This window comes from Salmo salar, chromosome 03, assembly GCF_965601325.2.
Source record: "Salmo salar chromosome 03, fSalSal1, whole genome shotgun sequence".
NCBI classification, from domain to species: Eukaryota; Metazoa; Chordata; class Actinopteri; order Salmoniformes; family Salmonidae; genus Salmo; species Salmo salar.
Window position 1 is genome coordinate 81,287,183 of NC_138293.1, and position 24,432 is coordinate 81,311,614.

The window sequence follows — 24,432 nt, forward strand, 5'->3', positions numbered from 1 at the left end:
AGCACTTCTCAATTCTTAAACTGGAATTTTCATTTATCCCCTGAATTGGCTGAATTAAAATGGAATTAATCCTAACCCTAGTAGGTTGTGTTTTGCCTGATTGATCACTTACCTGTCAATCTAAATGTCTTCTGTAGATGCCAGCCTGAACTTGAAGGGGATTGGCCGAGCCCTTATCCCTGAAATTACGGTGGACATACAAGGGGAGAGCTCTGCTGGTCATGAGCCCGCCCCCTCTCCAACCCCACCCTCGGACCCTGAGATCCAATCAGAGAGCACCAGTCTGTGAAAGCGGGGAGGGATCACTCCAACTGACATCACCAAAAAAAAAAAACATTCTGCCTCTGCCCAATTGGCCAATATGCTAGCCATTCATCCAATCGCCGTAGTCAGAGTCAGCTCTGAGCCTCTACAGACTGGACCATACAAACTCCCTGTGCTCCATCAATCCAGTGAGCAATAATGTCTGCAACAAACAACCCCTAGCTAACATTACTCTCTACAACAATACAGGGACTAGACAACCTTCTCTTACTCCATAATCCACCCTCAACACCAACACCCTTCCATCCAGATCCATAAACCATCAACCCTGAACAGTATTGGAACTGGACCACCTTCAACCTGCTAAACATGATAGGAGGTTGGCCTGCAGCTAGAGATGCCACTGTAGCTTTCTATTGAATCACCCAAGCCTGTACTGGGACTGGAATATATATAACCACTGAACTCCAATGCTGACCCAGTACCTGGAAGCATCTGATGCAAATCTGAATATACTGTACTGTGACATTGAATTGGGGGTGGGAGGCTAAGCTTGTAAACCTAAAAGCTCAGAACTAGTATTTTTGTATTATGCAGCTTTCTTCCCTGTGGTGCATTGTATGGTGGTTGTAGGAATGTTTTTTGAATGGAAATTGCTCATTGTATACATGTCCTCAATGCATTACCTAAGCTTGTCTACAAAACTGCAATTTTGCCCCATTTGAGAACTTTCTTTAAGGGTTTTTAATGGGCCAAATAATAGAAATGTAATACAGAAGTGCTATTGATGAGCAAATATACATGGTGAGCCCAAAGAATCCTATAAATTGCCATACTTGATTTGATGAGAGCTCTCAAGGACCAAAGATGCCAGTTGATTAATAAGTACGTTTGGTGAGTGTGCTGCTTTGTGTTTCTAATATAAATGTTTTAATAAATAGTTGCCAAGGACCAAATAAGTACCAGTGAGGAGTGCAATTTAAGTAACTGAATTCGTTTCATACTGTGCCTTCTCCACCCCCAATATCCACCCTGTTTCATCTGTTGTTGTTTTTAACCTGTCTTACCTCAATATACTATAGGACCGTGTTTTATTCAACCCCAATCTAACCATGTGATACATTGTTATTGAACAGAGCTGAATTAAAAAAAACAGTCACCCCTGACAAAAATGTGTATACCAATCACAGATTTCCCCTTTAAAAGAAAAGTTCTATAAGAAAAGGGATGGATTGGACATTCCCTGCCACAGATTTCCCCTTTAAATGAAAAGTTCTATAAGAAAAGGGATGGATTGGACATTCCCTGCCACAGATTTCCCCTTTAAAAGAAAAGTTCTATAAGAAAAGGGATGGATTGGACATTCCCTGCCACAGATTTCCCCTTTAAAAGAAAAGTTCTATAAGAAAAGGGATGGATTGGACATTCCCTGCCACAGATTTCCCCTTTAAAAGAAAAGTTCTATAAGAAAAGGGATGGATTGGACATTCCCTGCCACAGATTTCCCCTTTAAAAGAAAAGTTCTATAAGAAAAGGGATGGATTGGACATTCCCTGCCACAGATTTCCCCTTTAAAAGAAAAGTTCTATAAGAAAAGGGATGGATTGGACATTCCCTGCCACAGATTTCCCCTTTAAAAGAAAAGTTCTATAAGAAAAGGGATGGATTGGACATTCCCTGCCACAGATTTTTTATTTGAGAAATGATTTGTTTTGCTAACCGTTTTGATTTAATTTAGCTCAGGAAATAGACAAGCAACAACCCAATATCCCAGATGTTATTTTATGATTACTATTCAAATTAAGGATATTATGTTGACAATCTTTAGTGGGTAACCTGGCTTCTCACTCTGCTTTTGATTATTGCCTTTTTTTCCACTACATTGCACGTTTTGAATATGATTTGCGTTGGTTTTTTTCTCTGCCCGTGTCTTTTCAACCTGAAAATGAACAAAGATTTTCGATAATGAGTGAATGGATCCTCCACTGTTTGTTCATATTAAAGGAAAATAGTTTTGGGTATTATTACTCCAAATAAAGAAAACATGAATTAAAACAGTAATATTCCGTGTTTATTCATGTCAGCTGAAAACTGAATTTATACTGTATATTCTAATCTAATGGAATGTATACTATTACTAAGAACTATAATACATGTAGCATATTGAGAGGCATCATGCCCATTAAAACCATACATTACTGCCATATAGTAAGGATACAAATTGGCTGAAAGGAACTGGCATAAATAGAAAAATATACCTGTTTCATCTGAGGTCAAAAATGTTGACAGTTGCGCCATACAGGTTGCAAAATAAATGGGAGGAGATTTTTGATGTACCAATTCCATGGCATAGGATTTATGAACTGATACAAAATACTACACTTGATTCAACACTTAGTTTTTCAATTTAAATTACTATATACAATTCTTGCCACCAACAGAATGCCATATATATGGGGCATACCACAATCTCAGCTCTGTAGATTTTGCTGCGAAGAGACAGAATCAATAGATCATTTATTCTGGTATTGCCCATATGTAGGTTGTTTCTGGTCACAGGTTCAGGAATAGTTTAAAAAAAAATCCACTTCACAACATGCACTTAAAATGAACCTTACAAATAGCAGTGTTGTGCGATTTGTTAAGCCATAGTCAGTCAAATAATACTCGCAGGAAAGGTTTTCATCTTTAGCTCACAATCTGTGCATAATATACGATTAGAAAGATTCAACAATTTTGAAATAAATCACAGAACAATTGAAAAATATATGGCACATGGAAACCAAATGAGAATGGTTTATGGTGATAGGTGGGATGGGCTGAGAGTGGCTGAGGGTTGGGATTAAAGAGTTTGTTTGGTAATGTATTATTGTTATGTGACTTCTTTATATAAAAAGTACCATTTATGTCAAATGTAGATGTGAAATGTATGTATATGTAGCAAAAAAAAGCTGTAAAAAAATGAAGAAAATTGTTCTCTGAAGAGGGGTTAAAAAAACAACGATACATTGCTATTATACATTAATAAATAACAGCCTTTGCTGTGACACTTCAGTAGCACTCCTATGATGCTGCAGCAATGGCCAAGCACCACCTGTCCCTGCCAATATCATTGGCTGTTGAGAATTCCTCACTAGGCCCAGTAGCCAATGATAAAGACGGCGATGGAGAGGCAGATGATGAGGTTGGCGTCGACCACGTGGCTAAGGCATGGGTCCTCTTCCAGAGAGCTAGCGGGGTCGAGAAGAAGAGGGGGTTGTGGGGCGCTGTCACCCTCCTTCTGCCGCTCCATCCCACACAGCCAGTAGAGGGCGGCCTTCAGCCTGGACTGGCTCCTCACACTGGCTTCTGAGGAGACTGGGGAGAGAGAAGTGTGGGTATATGCGTATGAGCAGTATTTGACTTGGACTGGAAGTTTTGAGTTCTGGCATGTTATAGAATATTGCTGGCTTAAAAATATTCCTGCACCTAAATATAAACAGTACTGGCACCCAAAATGAGTGCTGGCACCTATTTCAGTCCACTTCAAGCACTGTGATTGTGAGTATTGTATGAATCATGGACCTTAGTATTGTTGAAGCAACTTACCAGTGTTAACCTACTGCTACCTAAAAAGGGACAACACTACCCACCTTTCCTCTGAAGGTGTGTCTCTCCGTTAGCCTTCTCTTTCTCTCTGTCTTCCATCTCCTGCTCTGCACTCTCGGTCTCTGTAGCACTAGTCACAGTCTCTACTGTCTCTAAAGCTCCACTGCTCTTCTCCACCTTATCAAATCTGGTGAACCAGGTGAGGCGGCTGATCTGTTCCGTAGCAGCAACAACACAAACACAGCAACGGTTAGTGATAGGCCAACAGTAACAGGCCATATCGTGCTCACATTTAGAACTGTCTCCTATCTCAAGTTTATATTTGATTTAGACAGTACTGTAGATGCAAATTCTTAATTTATCACAGTGTCGTTGAAATCAATAGGTTGATTTGTTCAAATACACAATTGCCATCACAATCAAGATACTGTATTTGAGCTCTGGTTTAGTAGCACTCCCCAGCCTCCCCTCACCTGCTCTGGGCTGGGTTTCTCCGTGGCCAGGCTGACCCCCACCACCACCACCAGGGTGAGCAGAGACAGCATGGTGGAGAAGTAGAGGTAGTGGACATGTTTCACCACATCAGGCCTGCTGTCCTCCTGGTAACACAGTGGTGAGGGATAGATAAAGTCTAGGGCCATCCTCACACCGCCCACCAGTAGGCCCAGGAACAGGCCCCAGAAAGCCCCCTGCAGAACACAAAGGAGGGACATTTCATCTCTACATCATCTTTCAATACATCTGATTGGTACTGCAATCCGACTTTTACTGCAATCTGATTTCAAATTGAGTAGCATTTCATTCCTGTAGGTGAAAAACCAAGGACAGCCTATTTTCAGTTGCAAACACTTACCGTCACTACAGACACCTTCACTTCACACACCTTCACTTCACACACATTCACTACACACACCTTCACTACACACACCTTCACTACACATACAGTACCAAAAGTTTGGACACACCTACTCATTCCAGGGTCTTTCTTTCTTTGTACTATTTTTGACATTGTAGAATAATAGTGAAGACATCCAAACTATGAAATAACACATATTGAATCGTGTAGTAACCAAAAAAGTGTTAAACAAGTCAAAATATATTTTATATTTGAGATTCTTCAAAGTAGCCACCCTTTGCCTTGATGACAGCTTTGCACACTCTTGGCATTCTCTCAATCAGCTTCATGAGATAGTCACCTGGAATGGATTTCAATTAACAGGTGTGCCTTGTTAAAAGTTAATTTGTGGAATTTCTTTCCTTAATGCATTTGAGCCAATCAGTTGTGTTGTGACAAGGTAGGGGTGGTATACGGAAGACAACCCTATTTGGTAAAAGACCAAGTCCATATTATGGCAAGAACAGCTCAAATAAGCAAAGAGAAAAGACAGTCCATCATTACTTTAAGACACAAAGGTCAGTCAATACGGAACTGTGCAGTCGCAAAAACCATCAAGCGCTATGATGAAACTGGCTCTCATGAGGACCGCCACAGGAATGGAAGACCCAGAGTTACCTCTAATGCAGAGGATAAGTTCATTAGTTACCAGCCTCAGAAATTGCAGCCCAAACAAATGCTTTACAGAGTTCAAGTAACAGACACATCTCAACATCAACTGTTCAGAGGAGACTACGTGAATCAGGCCTTCATGGTCAGATTGCTGCAAAGAAACCACTACTAAAGGACACCAATAAGAAGAAGAGACTTGCTTGGGCCAAGAAACACGAGCAATGGACGTTAGACCCATGGAAATGTGTCCTTTGGTTTGAGTCTAAATGTTAAATTTTTGGTTCCAACCACAGTGACTTTGTGAGACGAAGAGTAGGTGAACGGATGCTCTCTGCATGTGTGGTTCCCATTGCGAAGCATGGAGGAGGAGGTGTGATGGTGTGGGGGTGCTTTGCTGGTGACACTCTCAGTGATTTACTTAGAATTCAAGGCACACTTGACCAGCATGGCTACCACAGCATTCTGCAGCGATACGCCATCCCATCTGGTTTGCGCTTAGTGGGACAATAATTTGTTTTTCAACAGGACAATGACCCAACACACCTCCAGGCTGTGTAAAGGCTATTTGACCAAGAAGGAGCGTGATGGCATGCTGCATCAGATGACCTGGCCTCAACCATCACCAGACCTCCACCCAATTGATATGGTTTGGGAAGATTTGGACCCAAGCAGCCAACAAGTGCTCCGCATATGTGGGAATCTCAAATATAAAATAGATTTTGATTTGTTTAACACTTTTTTGGTTACTACATGATTCCAGATGTGTTAGAAATAAAGAAAAACCCTTGAATGAGTAGCTAAGTCCAAACTTTTGACTAGTGCTGTACCTTCACTACAGACATTTTCACTGCACACACCTTCACTACAGACACCTTCCCTACAGACACCTTCAGTTCACACAATTTCACTACACACACCTACATACTTTCACTACACGTACCTTCACTACAGACACCTTCACTGCACATACCTTCACTACACACATTTCCACTACACAAAACGTCACTACAGACAGATTCACTACACATACTTTCACTACACACACCTTCACAACACAATTTCACTACACACACGTTCACTACACATACTTTCACTACATATACCTTCACTACACATACCTTCACTACACACATTTTCACCACACCTTCACTACACATACCTTCATTACACAGACCATCACTGCACATACTTTCACTACATATACCTTCACTACACACATTTTCACTACACATACTTTCACTACACAAATTTTCACCACACCTTCACTACACATACCTTCACTAGACATATCATCACTGCACATACTTTCACTGCACATACTTTCACTACAAATACCTTCGCTACACGCATTTTCACCACAGACACCTTCACTACAAACCTTCACTATAGATACTTTCACTACAGACACCTTCACTACACTACAGACACCTTCACTACAGCCACCTTCACTACCTCACATACTGTACTCTGTATTTACACTTTCTACCTCTGTCTCTACCCCGTCTCTCTCTCTCTCTCCCGCTCTCTCTCTCCCCAACACACACACACACAAGCACACCTTCTCATTGGTCCTCTTCCAGAAGCATCCAGTCAGGAAGACGATGGAAACAGGAGGCTGGAGGTAGGTACTGATGGACTGGATGTAGATAAACAGCTGTCCTCCCTGACTGGCCTGGACCACAGGGATCCACAGCACTGACACCACCACCAGAACCAGCACAAACATCCTGAGGAGGATAGTGTATGTGTACCTTCCCACGAGCATGAGTATGTGTATGCATGAGTATGAGTGTATGTGTACCTTCCCACGAGCATGAGTTCCCACTCGGTTGCGCGGGGCCGGACATGCCTCCACAGGTCCATGGTGAAGATGGTGCTGGAGCTGTTGAAGATGGAGGTGAGGGAGGACATGAGAGCAGCAATCATCACCGCCATCATCAGACCACGCAGACCTGGAGAGAGAGAGAGAGACAGGAGTATGGAGAGTACACAGAAAGAGAGAGACAGGAGTATGGAGAGTACACACAGAGAGAGAGAGACAGGAGTATGGAGAGTACACAGAGAGAGAGACAGGAGTATGGAGAGTACACAGAGAGAGAGACAGGAGTATGGAGAGTACTCAGAGAGAGACAGGAGTATGGAGAGTACACAGAGAGAGAGACAGGAGTATGGAGAGTACACAGAGAGAGACAGGAGTATGGAGAGTACACAGAGAGAGACAGGAGTATGGAGAGTACACAGAGAGAGACAGGAGTATGGAGAGTACACAGAGAGGGAGACAGGAGTATGGAGAGTACACAGAGAGGGAGACAGGAGTATGGAGAGTACACAGAGAGAGAGAGACAGGAGTATGGAGAGTACACAGAGAGAGAGAGACAGGAGTATGGAGAGTACACAGAGAGGGAGACAGGAGTATGGAGAGTACACAGACAGAGAGAGACATGAGTATGGAGAGTACACAGAGAGAGACAGGAGTATGGAGAGTACACAGAGAGGGAGACAGGAGTATGGAGAGTACACAGAGAGGGAGACAGGAGTATGGAGAGTACACAGAGAGGGAGACAGGAGTATGGAGAGTACACAGAGAGAGAGACAGGAGTATGGAGAGTACACAGAGAGAGAGAGACAGGAGTATGGAGAGTACACAGAGAGAGAGAGACAGGAGTATGGAGAGTACACAGAGAGAGAGAGACAGGAGTATGGAGAGTACACAGAGAGAGAGACAGGAGTATGGAGAGTACACAGAGAGAGAGACAGGAGTATGGAGAGTACACAGAGAGAGACAGGAGTATGGAGAGTACACAGAGAGAGAGACAGGAGTATGGAGAGTACACAGAGAGAGAGACAGGAGTATGGGGAGTACACAGAGAGAGAGAGAGACAGAAGTATGGAGAGTACACAGACAGAGAGAGACATGAGTATGGAGAGTACACAGAGAGAGAGAGACAGGAGTATGGAGAGTACACAGAGAGACAGGAGTATGGAGAGTACACAGAGAGAGAGAGACAGGAATATGGAGAGTACACAGAGAGAGAGAGACAGGAATATGGAGAGTACACAGAGAGAGACAGGAGTATGGAGAGTACACAGAGAGAGACATGAGTATGGAGAGAACACATAGAGAGAGACATGAGTATGGAGAGTACACAGAGAGAGACATGAGTATGGAGAGTACACAGAGAGAGACAGGAGTATGGAGAGTACACAGAGAGAGAAGGGTATGGAGAGTACACAGAGAGAGTGAGACAGGAGTATGGAGAGTACACAGAGAGAGTGAGAAAACGGGAAAGAGAATAAAAGAGGGAGAATGTGCATGTGTGTATGACATTTGAATTACATTTTATTTTCGTCAATTGGCAACCCATCCCTTATGGGATTAATTGACACAAACAAATATTACAATAATTAACTGATAATTCTCCTTCCAGTGTTCTCTGCAGTGCACATCGCATGAAGTGTGTATGTGTATATTTGAGAGACAGAAGCCCTGTTTATACCTGCCTCTAACATGCATCCTTCAACCTGATCTTGTCCTGATATTGTTTGTTTACACTTAGAAGATCTGAATACAATCAGATCTCAATGCATCTTTTAATCAGGCTGTGTCACAACCGGCCTTGACCGGGAGTCCAATAGGGCGGTGTACAATTGGCCAGCGTCGTTAGGGGAGGGTTTGGGGGCTTTACTTAGTTCATTGCACTCTAGCGACTCCTTGTGGCAGGCCGGGCGCCTGCAGGCTGACCTCGGTCTTCAGTTGAACGGTATTTCCTCCAACACATTGGTGCGGCTGGCTTCTGGGTTAAGCTGGCAGGTGTTAAGGAGCGTGGTTTGGCAGGTCATGTTTAGGAGGACACACGACTCGACCTTCACCTCTCCGGAGCCCCAAGGGGAGCTGAAGCGATGAGACAAGATCGTAAAAAACAAAGAACCAGGTCTAGAGAGTAAAAGAAACGCACAGCAGGTTGTGGTAAACCGTGGGGTGTTGGGTTGAGCGTGCAGAGATTGACACAGAGACAGGGAGGCTTTAGTCCACAAAAACAACTTTACTAAGACAGAAAATAAATATAACAAAGAAAATCACTTAGGTTTGGCTCAGTCCTTCTTCTCTACTTTTGCTTGGTGTCGGTCTCTCCCCGTTCTCTCCCGCGGTGTGCCACCGTGCTCCTTTTATTTCGCCTCCACGGCTGGTTGGCACTTTCCTCTAATTACCTCCACTTAGAGCTGTCTGTGTCGGGGTGCCCAGCTCCCGTATTCCCAGCAGAGGGAGCCAACGTCGCCTCACGTACCTCCCCTCTATTACCATCCCCTGGGGTAAACCTCCTGGGATACCACAAGGTGTTTGTGTGTACAGGAAGTGAGAAAGACAGATAGAAAGAGATATACAAAATGTTACAGAGAGAAGAAGACTTCCTCACCTGAGGGCAGTAGCTTCATGACCAGTTTGGCGTAGGCGATGTCTGAACAGCCCACTGGGTTTCCACACACCTCAGTACACACCTCAGGGTCACCACACGCCACCTCGTCTAGACGCAACAACAACAACGCTGCTGTAAATATACTATCTCTCCTTTGTTTGATAGTGGTATCAGCAGGTTTTACCTAGGTACAGTATCCTCTCTAGAGTTACTACCAAAGCGTTGCACTTAGGACATTGTACCTGGGTAGAGTATTCTGCTGATCATGCCGGGCAGGACCATCATGAAGAAGGGCAGGATCTTGAGGTAGGCAGCCAGCAGGGAGCCTCCTTTAGCATGGAGCAGGTTCTTAGCAGCCAGGGAGCGCTGCACTATCACCTGGATACAACACAACACAGAATCAATGACTGGAACTGTTGACAGAGCAGCTGAATGTGCCTCCCAAGTGTATAGAGCACTTAAACAATCCATCTGCTTTATTATTAAGGTGTATCAAAACTCTCCTGCCAGTGATGCAACAATGCCAATATGGTGATTTACAGTTAAAGTTAGATGGTGTTCTCAGTGGCGGTTCTAGACCATTTCAACTGGGATGGCCAAGCTGGGGCCAGTTGTACTGTTAGAGGGGCATTAGACGTTATTGTTGTCATATCGTTTTCTTCACTGCATTGCAGGCATTAGCAGGCAAAAGACCATGTTCATAATCATCATCGTTGCCACTGTCTAATAACGGATGTAAAAAAAGAACGATAGCAAAAATTAGTTATGTAAAAATGATTTCATACTCCACATTTAGGGGGGCCACAAGGGGGTTCAAAATTGTTGTCACAGGGGCACTGCCCCCCACCCCCCCCCCCCCAGAACCGCTAGTGGTGTGTTCTAAAGCCTAGTGTTTCCATTCCCCTTTAAGGTGTATCAATTCTGATACCTCAGATCTTGTCCTCATGGCCATCTAGTGACTGTCCCTGAGCAGTGTCACTGTTACCTGGTCTGAGCACCAGTACCACATGGAGGGTATGGACATGCCCAGGAGGATGCCCGGCCAGGGCAGGTCAGAGGTCACGGGGTCACGGAACAGGTGGAAGGCGTCGTCCCGGGGGATGCCACATGTGGTGTTGGGGTCGCGGACCGAGGGGATGGCCGTAGCATACCCCTCTAGGAGGGCGTTCCAGCCCCCCACCTCAGCGAAACCTCCACAGGAGTAGGACAGAGTTAGACAGTTAGTCAAACTGTACTGCACTGCCCTGTACTGTACTGCACTGCACTGCCCTGTACTGTACTGTACTGCCCTGTATTGTACTGTACTGCCCTGTACTGTACTGCCCTGTATTGTGCTGCACTGCACTGCACTGCCCTGTATTGTACTGTACTGCCCTGTACTGTACTGCACTGCCCTGTACTGTACTGTACTGCACTGTACTGCCCTGTATTGTACTGCACTGCACTGCACTGCCCTGTATTGTACTGTACTGCCCTGTACTCTACTGCACTGTACTGCCCTGTATTGTACTGCACTGCACTGCACTGCCCTGTATTGTACTGTACTGCCCTGTACTGTACTGCACTGCACTGCCCTGTACTGTACTGTACTGCCCTGTATTGTACTGTACTGCACTGTACTGCCCTGTATTGTACTGCACTGCACTACACTGCACTGCCCTGTATTGTACTGCACTGTACTGTACTATACAGAGTGTAAACTATACAGAGAGTGAAAAACATGAAAATCTAGAACTGCCGAAATGTAAAATCTAGTTTAAAAGTTTTCCTGATTAAAGACAAAGTATTTATGTTTGAATCATACACTGAGTGTACAAAACATTACGAACATGGATGGCCGTAGCATACCCCTCTAGGAGGGCGTTCCAGCCCCCCACCTCAGCGAAACCTCCACAGGAGTAGGACAGAGTTAGACAGTTAGTCAAACTGTACTGCACTGCCCTGTACTGTACTGTACTGCACTGTACTGCCCTGTATTGTACTGCACTGCACTGCACTGCCCTGTATTGTACTGTACTGCCCTGTACTCTACTGCACTGTACTGCCCTGTATTGTACTGCACTGCACTGCACTGCCCTGTATTGTACTGTACTGCCCTGTACTGTACTGTACTGCACTGCACTGCCCTGTACTGTACTGCACTGCACTGCCCTGTACTGTACTGTACTGCCCTGTATTGTACTGTACTGCACTGTACTGCCCTGTATTGTACTGCACTGCACTACACTGCACTGCCCTGTATTGTACTGCACTGTACTGTACTATACAGAGTGTAAACTATACAGAGAGTGAAAAACATGAAAATCTAGAACTGCCGAAATGTAAAATCTAGTTTAAAAGTTTTCCTGATTAAAGACAAAGTATTTATGTTTGAATCATACACTGAGTGTACAAAACATTACGAACACCTGCTCTTTCCATGACATAGTCTGACCAGGTGGAAGCTATGATCCCTTATTGATGGCACTTATTGATGGCACAATCCACTTCCATCAGTGTAGATGGTAGTAGGTGTCAGGCGCACTGGTTTGTGTCAAGAACTGCAACGCTGCTGGGTTTTTCATGCTCAACAGTTTACTATGTGTATCAAGAATGGTCCACCACCTAAAGGACATCCAGACAACTTGACACAACTTTGGGAAGCATTGGAGTCAACATGGGGCAGCATCCCTGTGGAACGCTTTCGACACCTTGTAGAGTCCATGCCCTGATGAATTGAGGCTGATCTGAGGCAACTCAATATTAGGAAGGTGTTCCTAATGTTTGGTATACTTAGTGTATACAGTAGCCACGGATCAACACAGCACCGGTATTGACCACTGTAAGAGTAGAAGACTTACTGAAGCCCATGAGGGTGAGTGCTCCTATCAACATGATGCCAGTCTGGGCAGCGTCTGTGTAGATGACTGCAGCCAGACCACCTGAAACAACACAGCACAACACTGAACCAGTACTGAACATACATACTCTGTCACAGACAAACAAAGTCTTTTCCATAGACCTAATACTTTGATACTTCAATTAGGGTCGTTTGGTTGTTGTATTTGGCTGTATGTTTGAACTGGTAAACTTTAGGAAACAAAATCTGATTGTTTTGGAAGAGAGTGAAAGAGAGAAAGGGACATAGAGAGAGAAAGAGAGTGTGAGAGAGTGAGAGTGAGAAAGAGAGAAAGAGTGAGAGAGACAGAGAGAGAGTGAGTGAGAGATAGAGAGTGAGAGAGACAGAGAGAGTGAGAGACAGAGAGCGAGAGAGAGAAAGAGAGAGAAAGTGAGAGAGAGAGAGAGAGAGAGAGAGAGAGAGAAAGAGTGAGAGAGACAGAGAGAGTGAGAGACAGACAGAGAGAGAACGAGTGAGAGAGACAGAGAGAGAAAGTGAGAGAGAGAAAGTGAGAGAGAGAGTGAGAGACAGAGAGAGAGAAAGAGTGAGAGAGACAGAGAGAGTGAGAGACAGAGACAGAGAGAGAAAGAGTGATAGAGACAGAGAGAGAAAGTGAGAGAGAGAAAGTGAGAGAGAGAGAGAGAGAGAGAGAGAGAGACAGAGAGAGAGAGAGACAGAGAGAGAGAAATAGTGAGAGAGACAGAGAGAGAAAGTGAGAGAGAGACAGAGAGAGTGAGTGAGAGACAGAGAGAGAGAAAGAGTGAGAGAGACAGAGAGAGAGAGTGAGAGACAGAGACAGTGTCTGACAGACCAATCAACCTGCACATGTACTCTACTATATGGCTATTGTTATTGTTGAATGTATGGTTATTTTGACCCTTGGTTATTGTTGTTACTGTTGTCCCGTTGACAATTTTTGATTCTCATTTTTTATTTATTTTTATATTGTAAATATCCAAAATAAGCTTTGGCAATATGTATATTGTTACGTCATGCCAATAAAGCGAATTGAATTGAATTGAATTGACAGAGACAGAGAGAGAGAAAGAGTGAGCGAGACAGAGAGAGTGAGAGACAGAGAGAGAGAAAGAGTGAGAGAGACAGAGAGAGAAAGTGAGAGAGAGAAAGTGAGAGAGAGACAGAGAGAGTGAGTGAGAGACAGAGAGAGAGAGAAAGAGTGAGAGAGACAGAGAAAGTGAGAGAGAGACAGAGAGAGTGAGTGAGAGACAGAGAGAGAGAGAAAGAGTGAGAGAGACAGAGACAGAGAGAGAAAGAGTGAGAAAGTGAGAGAGAGAAAGTGAGAGAGAGACAGAGAGAGTGAGTGAGAGACAGAGAGAGAGAGAAAGAGTGAGAGAGACAGAGAAAGTGAGAGAGAGACAGAGAGAGTGAGTGAGAGACAGAGAGAGAGAGAAAGAGTGAGAGAGACAGAGACAGAGAGAGAAAGAGTGAGAAAGTGAGAGAGAGACAGGGAGTATAGCAGGGTACCTGCTACAGTGTAGAGAGCAGTGATGAGCAGAAGCACCACCACAGCTACATAGATGTTCCACTGCAGGGCCTGTTGAATAAACACTGCCCCAGCATACATATCCACCTGCACACACACACACACACACACACACACACACACACACACACACACACACACACACACACACACACACACACACACACACACACACACACACACACACACACCACACACACACACACACACACACACACACACACACACACACACACACACACACACAGCAGCGGAGCAGGCGGTCTCAATTCATTCAATAAATTCACGTCCAAACCAATGTTGTATTGAGAAAGTAAATAGCTGATGAGATAGATAGAAGTGTTTTGACTTTACTTACCGATATCTTTGTGAAGATGTAAATGAATAAATACAAAATAGCTATGAATAATTGTATTCTCTTCCCCCCGAATCGCTTCTGCAAGTATTCAGGCATAGTTGTCACCTGCATGTTAAAGGGATACAGACAGAACATGAATGATTGAACAAGTTATCACTACTGTGATCTAAATTATCTCAGTACACAGAGAGGGAAGTGTTGTGTCACAGTACACAGAGAGGGAAGTGTTGTGTCTCAGTAAACAGAGAGGGAAGTGTTGTGTCTCAGTAAACAGAGAGGGAAGTGTTGTGTCTCAGTAAACAGAGAGGAAAGTGTTGTGTCTCAGTAAACAGAGAGGAAAGTGTTGTGTCACAGTACACAGAGAGGGAAGTGTTGTGTCTCAGTACACAGAGAGGGAAGTGTTCTTTCTCAGTACACAGAGAGGGAAGTGTTGTGTCTCAGTACACAGAGAGGGAAGTGTTGTGTCACAGTAGACAGAGAGGGAAGTGTTGTGTCTCGGTACACATAGAGGAAAGTGGTGTGTCTCAGTACACAGAGAGGGAAGTGTTGTGTCTCAGTAAACAGAGAGGGAAGTGTTGTGTCTCAGTAAACAGAGAGGAAAGTGTTGTGTCTCAGTAAACAGAGAGGGAAAGTGTTGTGTCTCAGTACACAGAGAGGGAAGTGTTGTGTCTCAGTAAACAGAGAGGGAAGTGTTGTGTCTCAGTAAACAGAGAGGTAAGTGTTGTGTCTCAGTACACAGAGAGGAAAGTGTTGTGTCTCACAGAGAGGAAAGTGGTGTGTCTCAGTACACAGAGAGGAAAGTGTTGTGTCTCAGTACACAGAGAGGAAAGTGAGGCACCAATCTGGTGTAATAAGTAATATAGGCACAATACTTTTGGGGGATATTCAAGAAAAACTCCTCGCCTGTAATGAGGTATTTGAGCGCAGAAATGCTTGGCTTGATGTTGCATAGAATTTCAGTAGGCCTACATGTGGGTTTGTGATATTTCAGTAGTACAGACAGTGGACTGTAGTACAGACAGGTGTGTGTTGACCTCTCACCCCAGAAGCGATGTAGATGGGTAGGAAAAGCCAACCCAAGAGCAGCACCATCAGCATCCCCTGCCAACCAGAGACATCGATACTTGTAAGTGATTTATGCAAAACTGTAACGACTCCTGCCGAGGGTGACTCCTCTCCCTGTTCGGGTGGCGCTCGGCGGTCGTCGTCACCGGCCTACTAGCTGCCACCGATCCCTTTTTCCCTTTTCTGTTGGTTTTGTCTTAATTGTTTGCACCTGTGTATGATTAGTGTTTAGTGGAGTATTTAAGCCCGTTTCCCCACCTGTTCTGTGTGCGGGCTTACTTTCTGTTGTCGAATGTTGTCTATGCAGTGGTACGTGTTATTGGATCATTGTGTTTGTTGGATCACACCCAGTTGTGTTTTCGTGGGTGTACTTTTCTGTTACGGTGCAATTCATTAAAAGCCCGTTAGCAACTACTCCTGTTTCCTGCGCCTGACTCCACACCCACTACTGCAGACGTTACAAAAACTTAGTATAAAAAAGTCATATTTTTAAGTTTGCATTAAACCATATGCCATATTAAAATCATGTACAGATGTAGGGTCTTAATTAATCCTGTAGCAACAGGAAATGTGAATTATTGTATGGACTGTAATTAATGAACATTTATGTAGGGGTTGATACATTTTTCGTGATGGAAAAATCAAGTCTGAAATTTCTAAGTGGAAACTACAAACTTCAGAAGCCTTTTTAAACCGAAATTGCCTGCATTGCAGGAACGTTCTCCTGAAACAGGGTGAGAAAATTAAGATCCTGCATCTGTAATAGAGATCCACCACATTTTATGCCCAGTTTATAATGAATTATAATGTTGAAATGTATAGTCTTACGTTCCACTCATATGCCACAGCACTGATGCCCGCTGCCGCTCCTGAGCCTGCCAGGCCCATGAAGTGGCCGCTACCCACATTACTGGCAAACAGAGAGGTGCCCACCTGCAGAGAGAGAGTGTAAGAGAGATAAAGAGAGAGGGAATGAGTGAGTGACAATACAACTATGTCTGACTTTAAGCCAACCCCATTGTAAAGTATTCATATCTCCCCACATAAAATCTCAGTTTCACCCCAATAACATTACAAGGACTGCTTTGTTTCACCATCTGGTTTGGTCCTGGACTATTCAGAACAAGAAGAATAAATCAACAATGTTTCCTCTTGGCATCAAACATCTGGAATCCATTCAACATACTGAGTAGATGCCATTTGTGTGTAGTTTCCATAGCAACGTCTCTGTTTCTTTTCACTCACCGGCCACCAGGACATGCTCTTTCCTGCCAGGAAGTATCCATCCACCGTGCTCCGCTTGGTTTTCCACATGGACTGGAAGGGAAGGACTGACTGTTACACGGATTCTCTATTCAGACTTCAATGTGTGCTGAAGGAGTGTGCTGAAGGAGTGTGCTGAAGTAGTGTGCTGAATTAGTGTGCTGAAGGAGTGTGCTGAATTAGTGTTCTGAAGGAGTGTGCTGAATTAGTGTTCTGAGGGAGTGTGCTGAACGAGTGTGCTGAAGGAGTGTGCTGAATTAGTGTGTTGAAGGAGTAAAGGAGAGTGCTGAAGAAGTGGGCTGAAGGAGTGTGCTGAATTAGTGTGCTGAAGGAGTAAAGGAGAGTGCTGAAGGAGTGTGCTGAATTAGTGTGCTGAAGGAGTAAAGGAGAGTGCTGAAGGAGTGTGCTGAAGGAGTAAAGGAGAGTGCTGAAGAAGTGTGCTGAAGTAGAACAACTCTACTTTGAGATTCAGATGGAAGAATATACTGTAGAGCAACAACCAAACAAATCCCATTAGAGCACATGACATGTTTCCGTCAATCTCACCAGAGCTACTGATGTGTCGGGAATAAATCAAGTAATTTAGAAATGGAATCCTATTCCCTATATAGTGCACTACTTTTGTCCAGCTACATAGAAATAGGGTTCCATTTCGGATGCCATTAGGGTGCCTTTTCCCAAGTTTGCTCCTACTTACCCAGAGGCCCACAGCCAGTACAAGGAGGAAGTAGACAACGAGCACCACAATGTCTACAGTGACCAGGGTGGGTACATCTAAACCTGGGGATTGGGAGGGGGGCACGCTGGTCCCCTGGGTGGTAGCCATACTTGGGTCAAAGATCACTGGAATTCTCAGGGAGTGATTGCGTCTCCTGCAGGTGAGGGAAATGTAGTCATTGTTGGTTCTAATCACAATAGCGCCTCCAAACACTCCATTCACTAGATTAAGTTCACTTTATTGGTCAATTGCACACAAGGTCCAACCAAAATTTTACTTCCTCTTATTATATTGAAAGGTAGCCCACGATCTTGAACATCCTCTGCTTTTTCAGTCTTTTTTTTCCTGAACTGTAGACATACGTCCATATAACATTATGCACTTATAGACCGTGTCATTAAGATTTTTACTTTAACCACACCCTTTTTACCACATGGCTTTGAAAAGAGGCGCTTCCCTAATTTTTATTTGAAAGACACTCATACATACACAAACATACAGTGCATTCGGAAAGTATTCAGACCACTTCACCTTTTCCACATTTTGTTACGTTACAGCCTTATTCTAAAATGGATTAAATAAAAAACAATATTCACCTTCCAACAGGACAACGACCCTAAGCACACAGCCAAGACAACGCAGGACTGGCTTCAGGACAAGTCTCTGAATGTCCTTGAGTGGCCCAGCCAGAGCCTGGACTTGAATCAGATTGAACATCTCTGGCGAGACATGCAAATACCCAATTGAAAAGCGAAAAACAGGTTTTTAGAAATGTTGGCAAATGTATTAAAAATAAAAAACAGAATTACCTTATTGACATTAGTATTCAGACCCTTTGCTTTGAGACTCGAAATTGAGCTCAGGTGCATCCTGTTTACATTGATCATCTTTGAGATGTTTCTACAACTTGATTGGAGTACACCTGTGGTCAATTCAATTGATTGGATATGATTTGGAAAGATACACACCTGTCTTTAAAAGGTCCCACAGTTGACAGTGGATGTCAGAGCAAAAGCCACGCCATGAGGTCGAAGTAATTGTCCATAGAGCTCCTAGACAGGTGTCATGACGTTGGCCTCTTTGAGTACAGGGAGGACAGTTGACCCCCTCCCCCCTTTGCACCATCACCCAACCTACCTTCCCCCACCCAGGCCCTGTGTGAAAGGTTTGTAAAAACTCTAAGAGGAGAATCTCTTGCCACATGGCCCATAGAGAGACACAGGAAATTCTTCCAACTCACAGAATTGGGGAGCCAAGCGACATTTGTGTTCTGGAAAAGGTATGGAAGATTGGTGAAGAATCCAGCTACGAACTGGTCCGCTTGGTACAATTTTGTGATACTCAGAAGAGACAATATAGCCATATTACCATAAAATGGTTTATATAATAGCCTCAGTGATGAATATTGCATCCACATGGTTGTATAGAATGTATTAATAAGGATAAAGCTATTTGTAATACATTGAGATGCTATGTACTGATGTTAATGTGATAGAATTGGATTTCTGTACCAAGCTTAACTCAGTCATCGGCACGCCCCCAGGGACACAGACAGGACCAGGCGTCATTTGACAAGCATGTGACATGTTCACTATAAAACCATAGCCTGATCTACTTTCTTCAGACCCGGCCTCCACTCCATTGCGAGTTGGCCAATAGGTTTGACCATCCAAGTACTCTACTGAAAGTGAACTATACCACGTGGTTAACTTTTTGACTATCGATACCGACAGAATAAGAACAAGTCTTTGATATTAATTATTAGTCTGCAGCTAAGTAAATTATATCATTGAACGCGAAGACCAACGAAACATCCATTCTATGACGACATTAATGAAGGTCGCTTTGAAAGATCCATTCTAACCGAGAGAGAGAGAGAGAGAGAGAGAGAGAGAGAGAGAGAGAGAGAACTCTCCAATAGAACGACGCTCCAACAAGGATCCCGACGACACACTGAGCGTAAATATATATTGATTGCAATTGTTCCCGAATGAGTGAGCGTTCAATTGTCAATTGTTAATATTAATGAACTCTGTGTACCTCCTCAGCTGACCGTTTATGACCCATTGTCTAACAGACCAGCCATGCCTGTTTTAGCCCACATTACCCTACCAATTCTTTGTGATGATAATTACTGTTTGTATACTTTCTGTGAATTAATTAGTTTAGTAAATAAATGATTTTAAGACAATTGATGTATGGATGACTCTTAGTAAAGACTGGGTTCGTGCAGATACAACAATTTACGACGTTTGGAATGAGACTGGACGCGAGGTAAAATACACCATTTAAACCAGAAGATAATCGGCCTATACTATAATAGAATATAATATATAATGTTATAATATAGGAAAGCTATATTAGGAAAATTATAACTTTGTAATCTGAATATTTTCCCTGGTGCCCCGATCTCCTAGTTAATTACAATTAAACGATTAATCAGTTTAATCGCATGATAATAATTACAGGGAGTTAATTGATAAACATGTCTTCAGTTTAATGGTACCCCAAAGACACGACACAGGATTGTGTTGAGGCACAGATCTGGGGAAGGGTACCAAAAGATTTCTGCAGCACTGAATGTTCCCAAGAACACAGTGGCCTCCATCATTCTTAAATGGAAGAAGTTTGGAACCACCAAGACTCTTCCTAGAGCTGTCTGCCTGACCAAACTGAGCAATCGGGGGAGAAGGGCCTTGGTCAGGTGACCAAGAATCATAGCTTTCACCTGGATTCACCAAAAAGGACAACCATCTCTGCAGCACTCCACCAATCAGGCATTTATGGTAGTTAGATCTGTCACTACACTGACCACAGCTCTTCAGACTCTACAGTACTAGCCTTTTGCTCACAATTCCTCATAGCACTCTTATCAATGCAATAGAGACAACAATCTCACTGATGATCACACAGACATTTCCACTACTAAATCACTTGCATATCTCAGGTTGTTAAACTGTTGTTAGGTGGCCAGACAGAAGCCCCTCCTCAGTAAAAGGCACATGAGAGCCCGCTTAGAGTTTGCCAAAAGGCACCTAAAGGACTCTCAGACCATGAGAAGCAAGATTCTCTGGTCTGATGAAACCAAGATTGAACTCTTTGGCCTGAATGTCAAGCGTCACATCTGGATGAAACCTGGCACCATCCCTACGGTGAAGCATGGTGATGGCAGCATCATGCTGTGGGGATGTTTGTCAGTGGCAGAGACTGGGAGACTAGTCAGGATCGAGGGAAAGATGAACGGAGCAAAGTACAGAGAGATCCTTGATGAAAACCTGCTCCTGAGCGCTCAGGACCTCAGACTGGGTTGAAGGTTCACCTTCCAACAGGACAACGACCCTAAGCACACAGCCAAGACAACGCAGGACTGGCTTCAGGACAAGTCTCTGAATGTCCTTGAGTGGCCCAGCCAGAGCCTGGACTTGAATCAGATTGAACATCTCTGGCGAGACATGCAAATAGCTGTGCAGGGACACTCTCCATCCAACCTTACAGAGCTTGAGAGGATCTGCAGAGAAGAATGGGAGAAACTCCCCAAATACAGGTGTACCAAGATTGTAGCTTCATACCTGAGAAGACTCAAGGCTGTAATCGCTGCCAAAGGTGCTTCAACAAAATACTGAGTAAAGGGTCTGAATACTTATGTAAATGTAATATTTCAGTTTATTTTACTTTAGGATTTTGCCAAAAAATCTAAAAACCTTTTTTTTGCTTTGTCATTATGGGGTTTGTGTGTACATTGATGAGAAAAAACATCTATTTTAGAATAAATCAAGGGGTCTAAATACTTTCAGAAAGCACTGTACACATACATATACAGGTTTTACACTATACTCACTGGACCCTGACCGGAGTTTATACACATATCCAGGTTTTACGCTATACTCACTGGACCCTGACCGGAGTTTATACACATATCCAGGTTTTACGCTATACTCACTGGACCCTGACCGGAGTTTATACACATATCCAGGTTTTACACTATACTCACTGGACCCTGACCGGAGTTTATACACATATCCAGGTTTTACGTTATACTCACTGGACCCTGACCGGAGTTTATACATTATCCTCATTCATAGTCTCAATTTGTCAGGGCATGGACTCTACAATGTGTTGAAAGCGTTCCACAGGGATGCTGTCCCATGTTGACTCCAATGCTTCCCACAGTTGTGTCAAGTTGTCTGGATGTCCTTTGGGTGGTGGACCATTCTTGATACACACGGGAAACTGTTGAGAGTAAAAAAGCCAGCAGTGTTGCAGTTCTTGACACAAGCCAGTGCTACTATACCTCATTCAAAGGCACTTCAATATTTTGTCTTGCCCATTCATTCTCTGAATGGCACACATACACAATCCATGTCTCAAGGCTTAAAAATCCTTCGTTAACCTGTCTCCTCCCCTTCATCTACACTGATTGAAGTGGATTAAACAAGTGACATCAATAAGGGATCATATCTTTGACCTGGATTCACCTGGTCAGTCTATGTCATGGAAAGAGCAGGTCAGTACAGGTGCATCAAAGCTGGGACCGAGGGACAGCTTCTATCTCAAGGCCATCAGACTGCTAAACAGCAATCACTAACTCAGAGAGGCTGCTGCCTACATGGAGAACCGATCCCTGGCCACTTTAACAAATGGATCACCAGTCACTTTAAACAATGCCGCTTTAAATAACGCCACTTTAATAATGTTTACATATCCTACATTACTCATATACTGTATTTTATACCATCTATTGCACCTTGCCTATGCCGCTTGGCCATCGCTCATCCATATATTTATACGTACTTACTCTCATTCACCCCTTTTAGATTTGTGTGTATTAGGTAGTTGTTGGGGAATTGTTAGATTACATGTTAGATATTGCTGCACTGTCGGAACCAGAAGCACAAGCATTTCGCTACACTTGCATTAACATCTGCTAACCATGTGTATGTGACAAATAAAATGAGATGTTTTTATTTTGTTCATGTTTTGTATAGTCAGTGTACGCTGAGAAGCTCCACGGTGTAAAGTGTTATCCAGAGACCAACTACTCTACAGTCCATGTTTTAGTTCCCTCACACCATTCATACAATATCCTCACACCAAACATTAACTCAAGGACAATAGTCACCTTGCATTTAAGTGTACTGAACCCTACAGTACTTACCTGTCAGCTTGTAGTCAGACTCAGGGTTTAATTCCAGTTGGCCGGTCCTGTGGCAGTTCACATGGTGTATGTTGTACATTCAGCCTCAAACACTTCTCACCTCAAGGAAAATTCCAGTGTTGTCATCTTTCTCTAGGTCTCCTTTCTGACCAAGGGATCAAACTCCACTGTCTACTTATATAAGACAACACTAGCTGGTTAAAATGTCAACGTTTTATTACCAGTGAAGTGAGGCGAAGGCTGTCTGTGTGCGCATCTACTGAACTAGTAAACATACTCATGTGCAGATAAGACACTCTTTGTTCTGCTAAATTATAAGATTAGTTAGATCTGTCACTACACTGACCACAGCTCTTCAGACTCTACAGTACTAGCCTTTTGCTCACAATTCCTCATAGCACTCTTATCAATGCAATAGAGACAACAATCTCACTGATGATCACACAGACATTTCCACTACTAAATCACTTGCATATCTCAGGTTGTTAAACTGTTGTTAGGTTGTAATTATCAGAGTAAGAACTCTACGGACACTATGAAAGCTTAAACCAAGTTTATTCTTCCCAAAGGATCGAACAGCTCAACAGACAAAAACATATTCACACAAGCACTGATATTTAACCCTTTCTCCAATGCTGAGTCCCTTCCTACACATCTGAACAGCCAATGCATCTCTGTTGCTAGACAGAACCTTAGTTATATCTGTTCTTCCTCACATTATCTGACCTGACCTCTGCCCCAAAGTGCTCACTCCTCCCCAACTCACGGCTGTCATGGTGACTGGTACCAGACGGTGTCTTCCCTCCTCACATAGGATCCCTGATGGCTAACAATAACATATCCTGGCAATGTAAACGTTATACATTACCCTCTCTCCCTCAGTGAAATGAATAAGTATATTTCATAAGTCAAGAAATCAGAACCCAATACTGTATTTAGGAAAAAGACAGTAATTCAGGGTAATGTTCATATACCACGCTTTATATTTGTCAGCGTTGGCTGTTACAATACAAAACATAGACTTATCCGAGAGCAACGACTTCCAGAACACATTGTCATCTGGATAGCTATACATATTCAGCAAAGTCAGAAATTAAGATCATACCGTTAGAAAACAAATGATGGCAATAACTTATCGACGTTATGAATAACATTATAAGCACGTCTTCTTACATTTGCCTTATCTTATTCATTTAAAATGATCCACGTTAGTTTTATTCTAAACAATGTCCTATTTCTCTCAAGAAACGAATGTCTGAAAAGCTGGAGGCCAGTGTTGCTTTAATTGAATATGTAAAATGTCCTCCATGTTTGGGTTGAAAACATCCATGTGTCAGTTACACAATCAGTCCATAAGTAGTCCGTATCAGATGACAAAGACATGTTAAAACATGGTTTGATAAAGTTAAGTATTAACATCCTATGTCATTAAAGTCCATGGAGTTACTGTTTAAGGGATAGTTAAGCCATATTACAAAATGACATATTGGTTTCCTTACCCTGTAAGCAGTCTATGAGCAAAGTATGACAGCAATCCATGCTTTGGTTTAGTTTCCCTGACACTACTAACATTTGAGCATTTGTGGCACAAATCCCATTCAAGTCACAGGACTGATATTATAATTTTCACGCATCATGTTCATATCATCTACTGTATAAGTGACTTTGTTGAGCTTCACAATCAATTTAAGATACTTTTGGAATAATTGGACATGAT

At 43.2% G+C, this 24,432-nt stretch overlaps 2 protein-coding genes across 7 annotated transcripts in view; one reads left to right on the plus strand and one right to left on the minus strand.

Moving 5' to 3' along the window:
- LOC106606690 (rho GTPase-activating protein 17) overlaps positions 1 to 2,319 on the plus strand; it is a 59,535-nt gene extending 57,216 nt beyond the window's left edge. For 4 of the 6 annotated variants that reach the window (XM_045715529.2, XM_045715527.2, XM_045715531.2 and 1 more), the window contains one exon: positions 138 to 2,319. Coding sequence is in view for 3 of the 6 variants with exons in the window: in XM_045715527.2 (XP_045571483.1) it covers positions 138 to 289 (152 nt within the window). In the remaining 3 variants the exon portion in view is untranslated. The remainder of the gene's footprint in view (positions 1 to 137) is intronic. The other 2 variants (XM_045715530.2, XM_045715528.2) reach the window with 2 other exon arrangements.
- On the minus strand, positions 2,314 to 23,008 carry slc5a11 (solute carrier family 5 member 11). Its single transcript, XM_014203038.3, has 16 exons — positions 22,716 to 23,008; positions 17,540 to 17,714; positions 16,825 to 16,896; positions 16,408 to 16,512; positions 15,556 to 15,615; positions 14,515 to 14,619; positions 14,138 to 14,243; positions 12,615 to 12,695; positions 10,760 to 10,965; positions 10,017 to 10,152; positions 9,775 to 9,882; positions 7,161 to 7,311; positions 6,918 to 7,086; positions 4,326 to 4,541; positions 3,897 to 4,065; positions 2,314 to 3,621 (listed from the first exon to the last, which is right to left on the minus strand). Exons 2-16 carry the CDS (start codon positions 17,666 to 17,668, stop codon positions 3,398 to 3,400), a joined length of 2,037 nt encoding a protein of 678 aa, XP_014058513.1. The 5' UTR covers positions 17,669 to 17,714; positions 22,716 to 23,008; the 3' UTR covers positions 2,314 to 3,397.
- Positions 23,009 to 24,432: the final 1,424 nt, after the last annotated feature.

What these genes read in the sequence shown, in the direction of transcription:
- slc5a11 (XM_014203038.3), bottom strand. Translation starts at nt 17,668, where the DNA reads ATGGCTACCACCCAGGGGACCAGCGTGCCCCCCTCCCAATCCCCAGGT. An exon ending in CTGTGGCATATGAGTGGAAC is followed by an intron (nt 15,616 to 16,407) that starts GTAAGACTATAC and finishes TCTGGTTGGCAG; the next exon opens with GGGATGCTGATGGTGCTGCT. An exon ending in CATGAAGCTACTGCCCTCAG is followed by an intron (nt 7,312 to 9,774) that starts GTGAGGAAGTCT and finishes CTCTCTCTCCAG; the next exon opens with GTCTGCGTGGTCTGATGATG.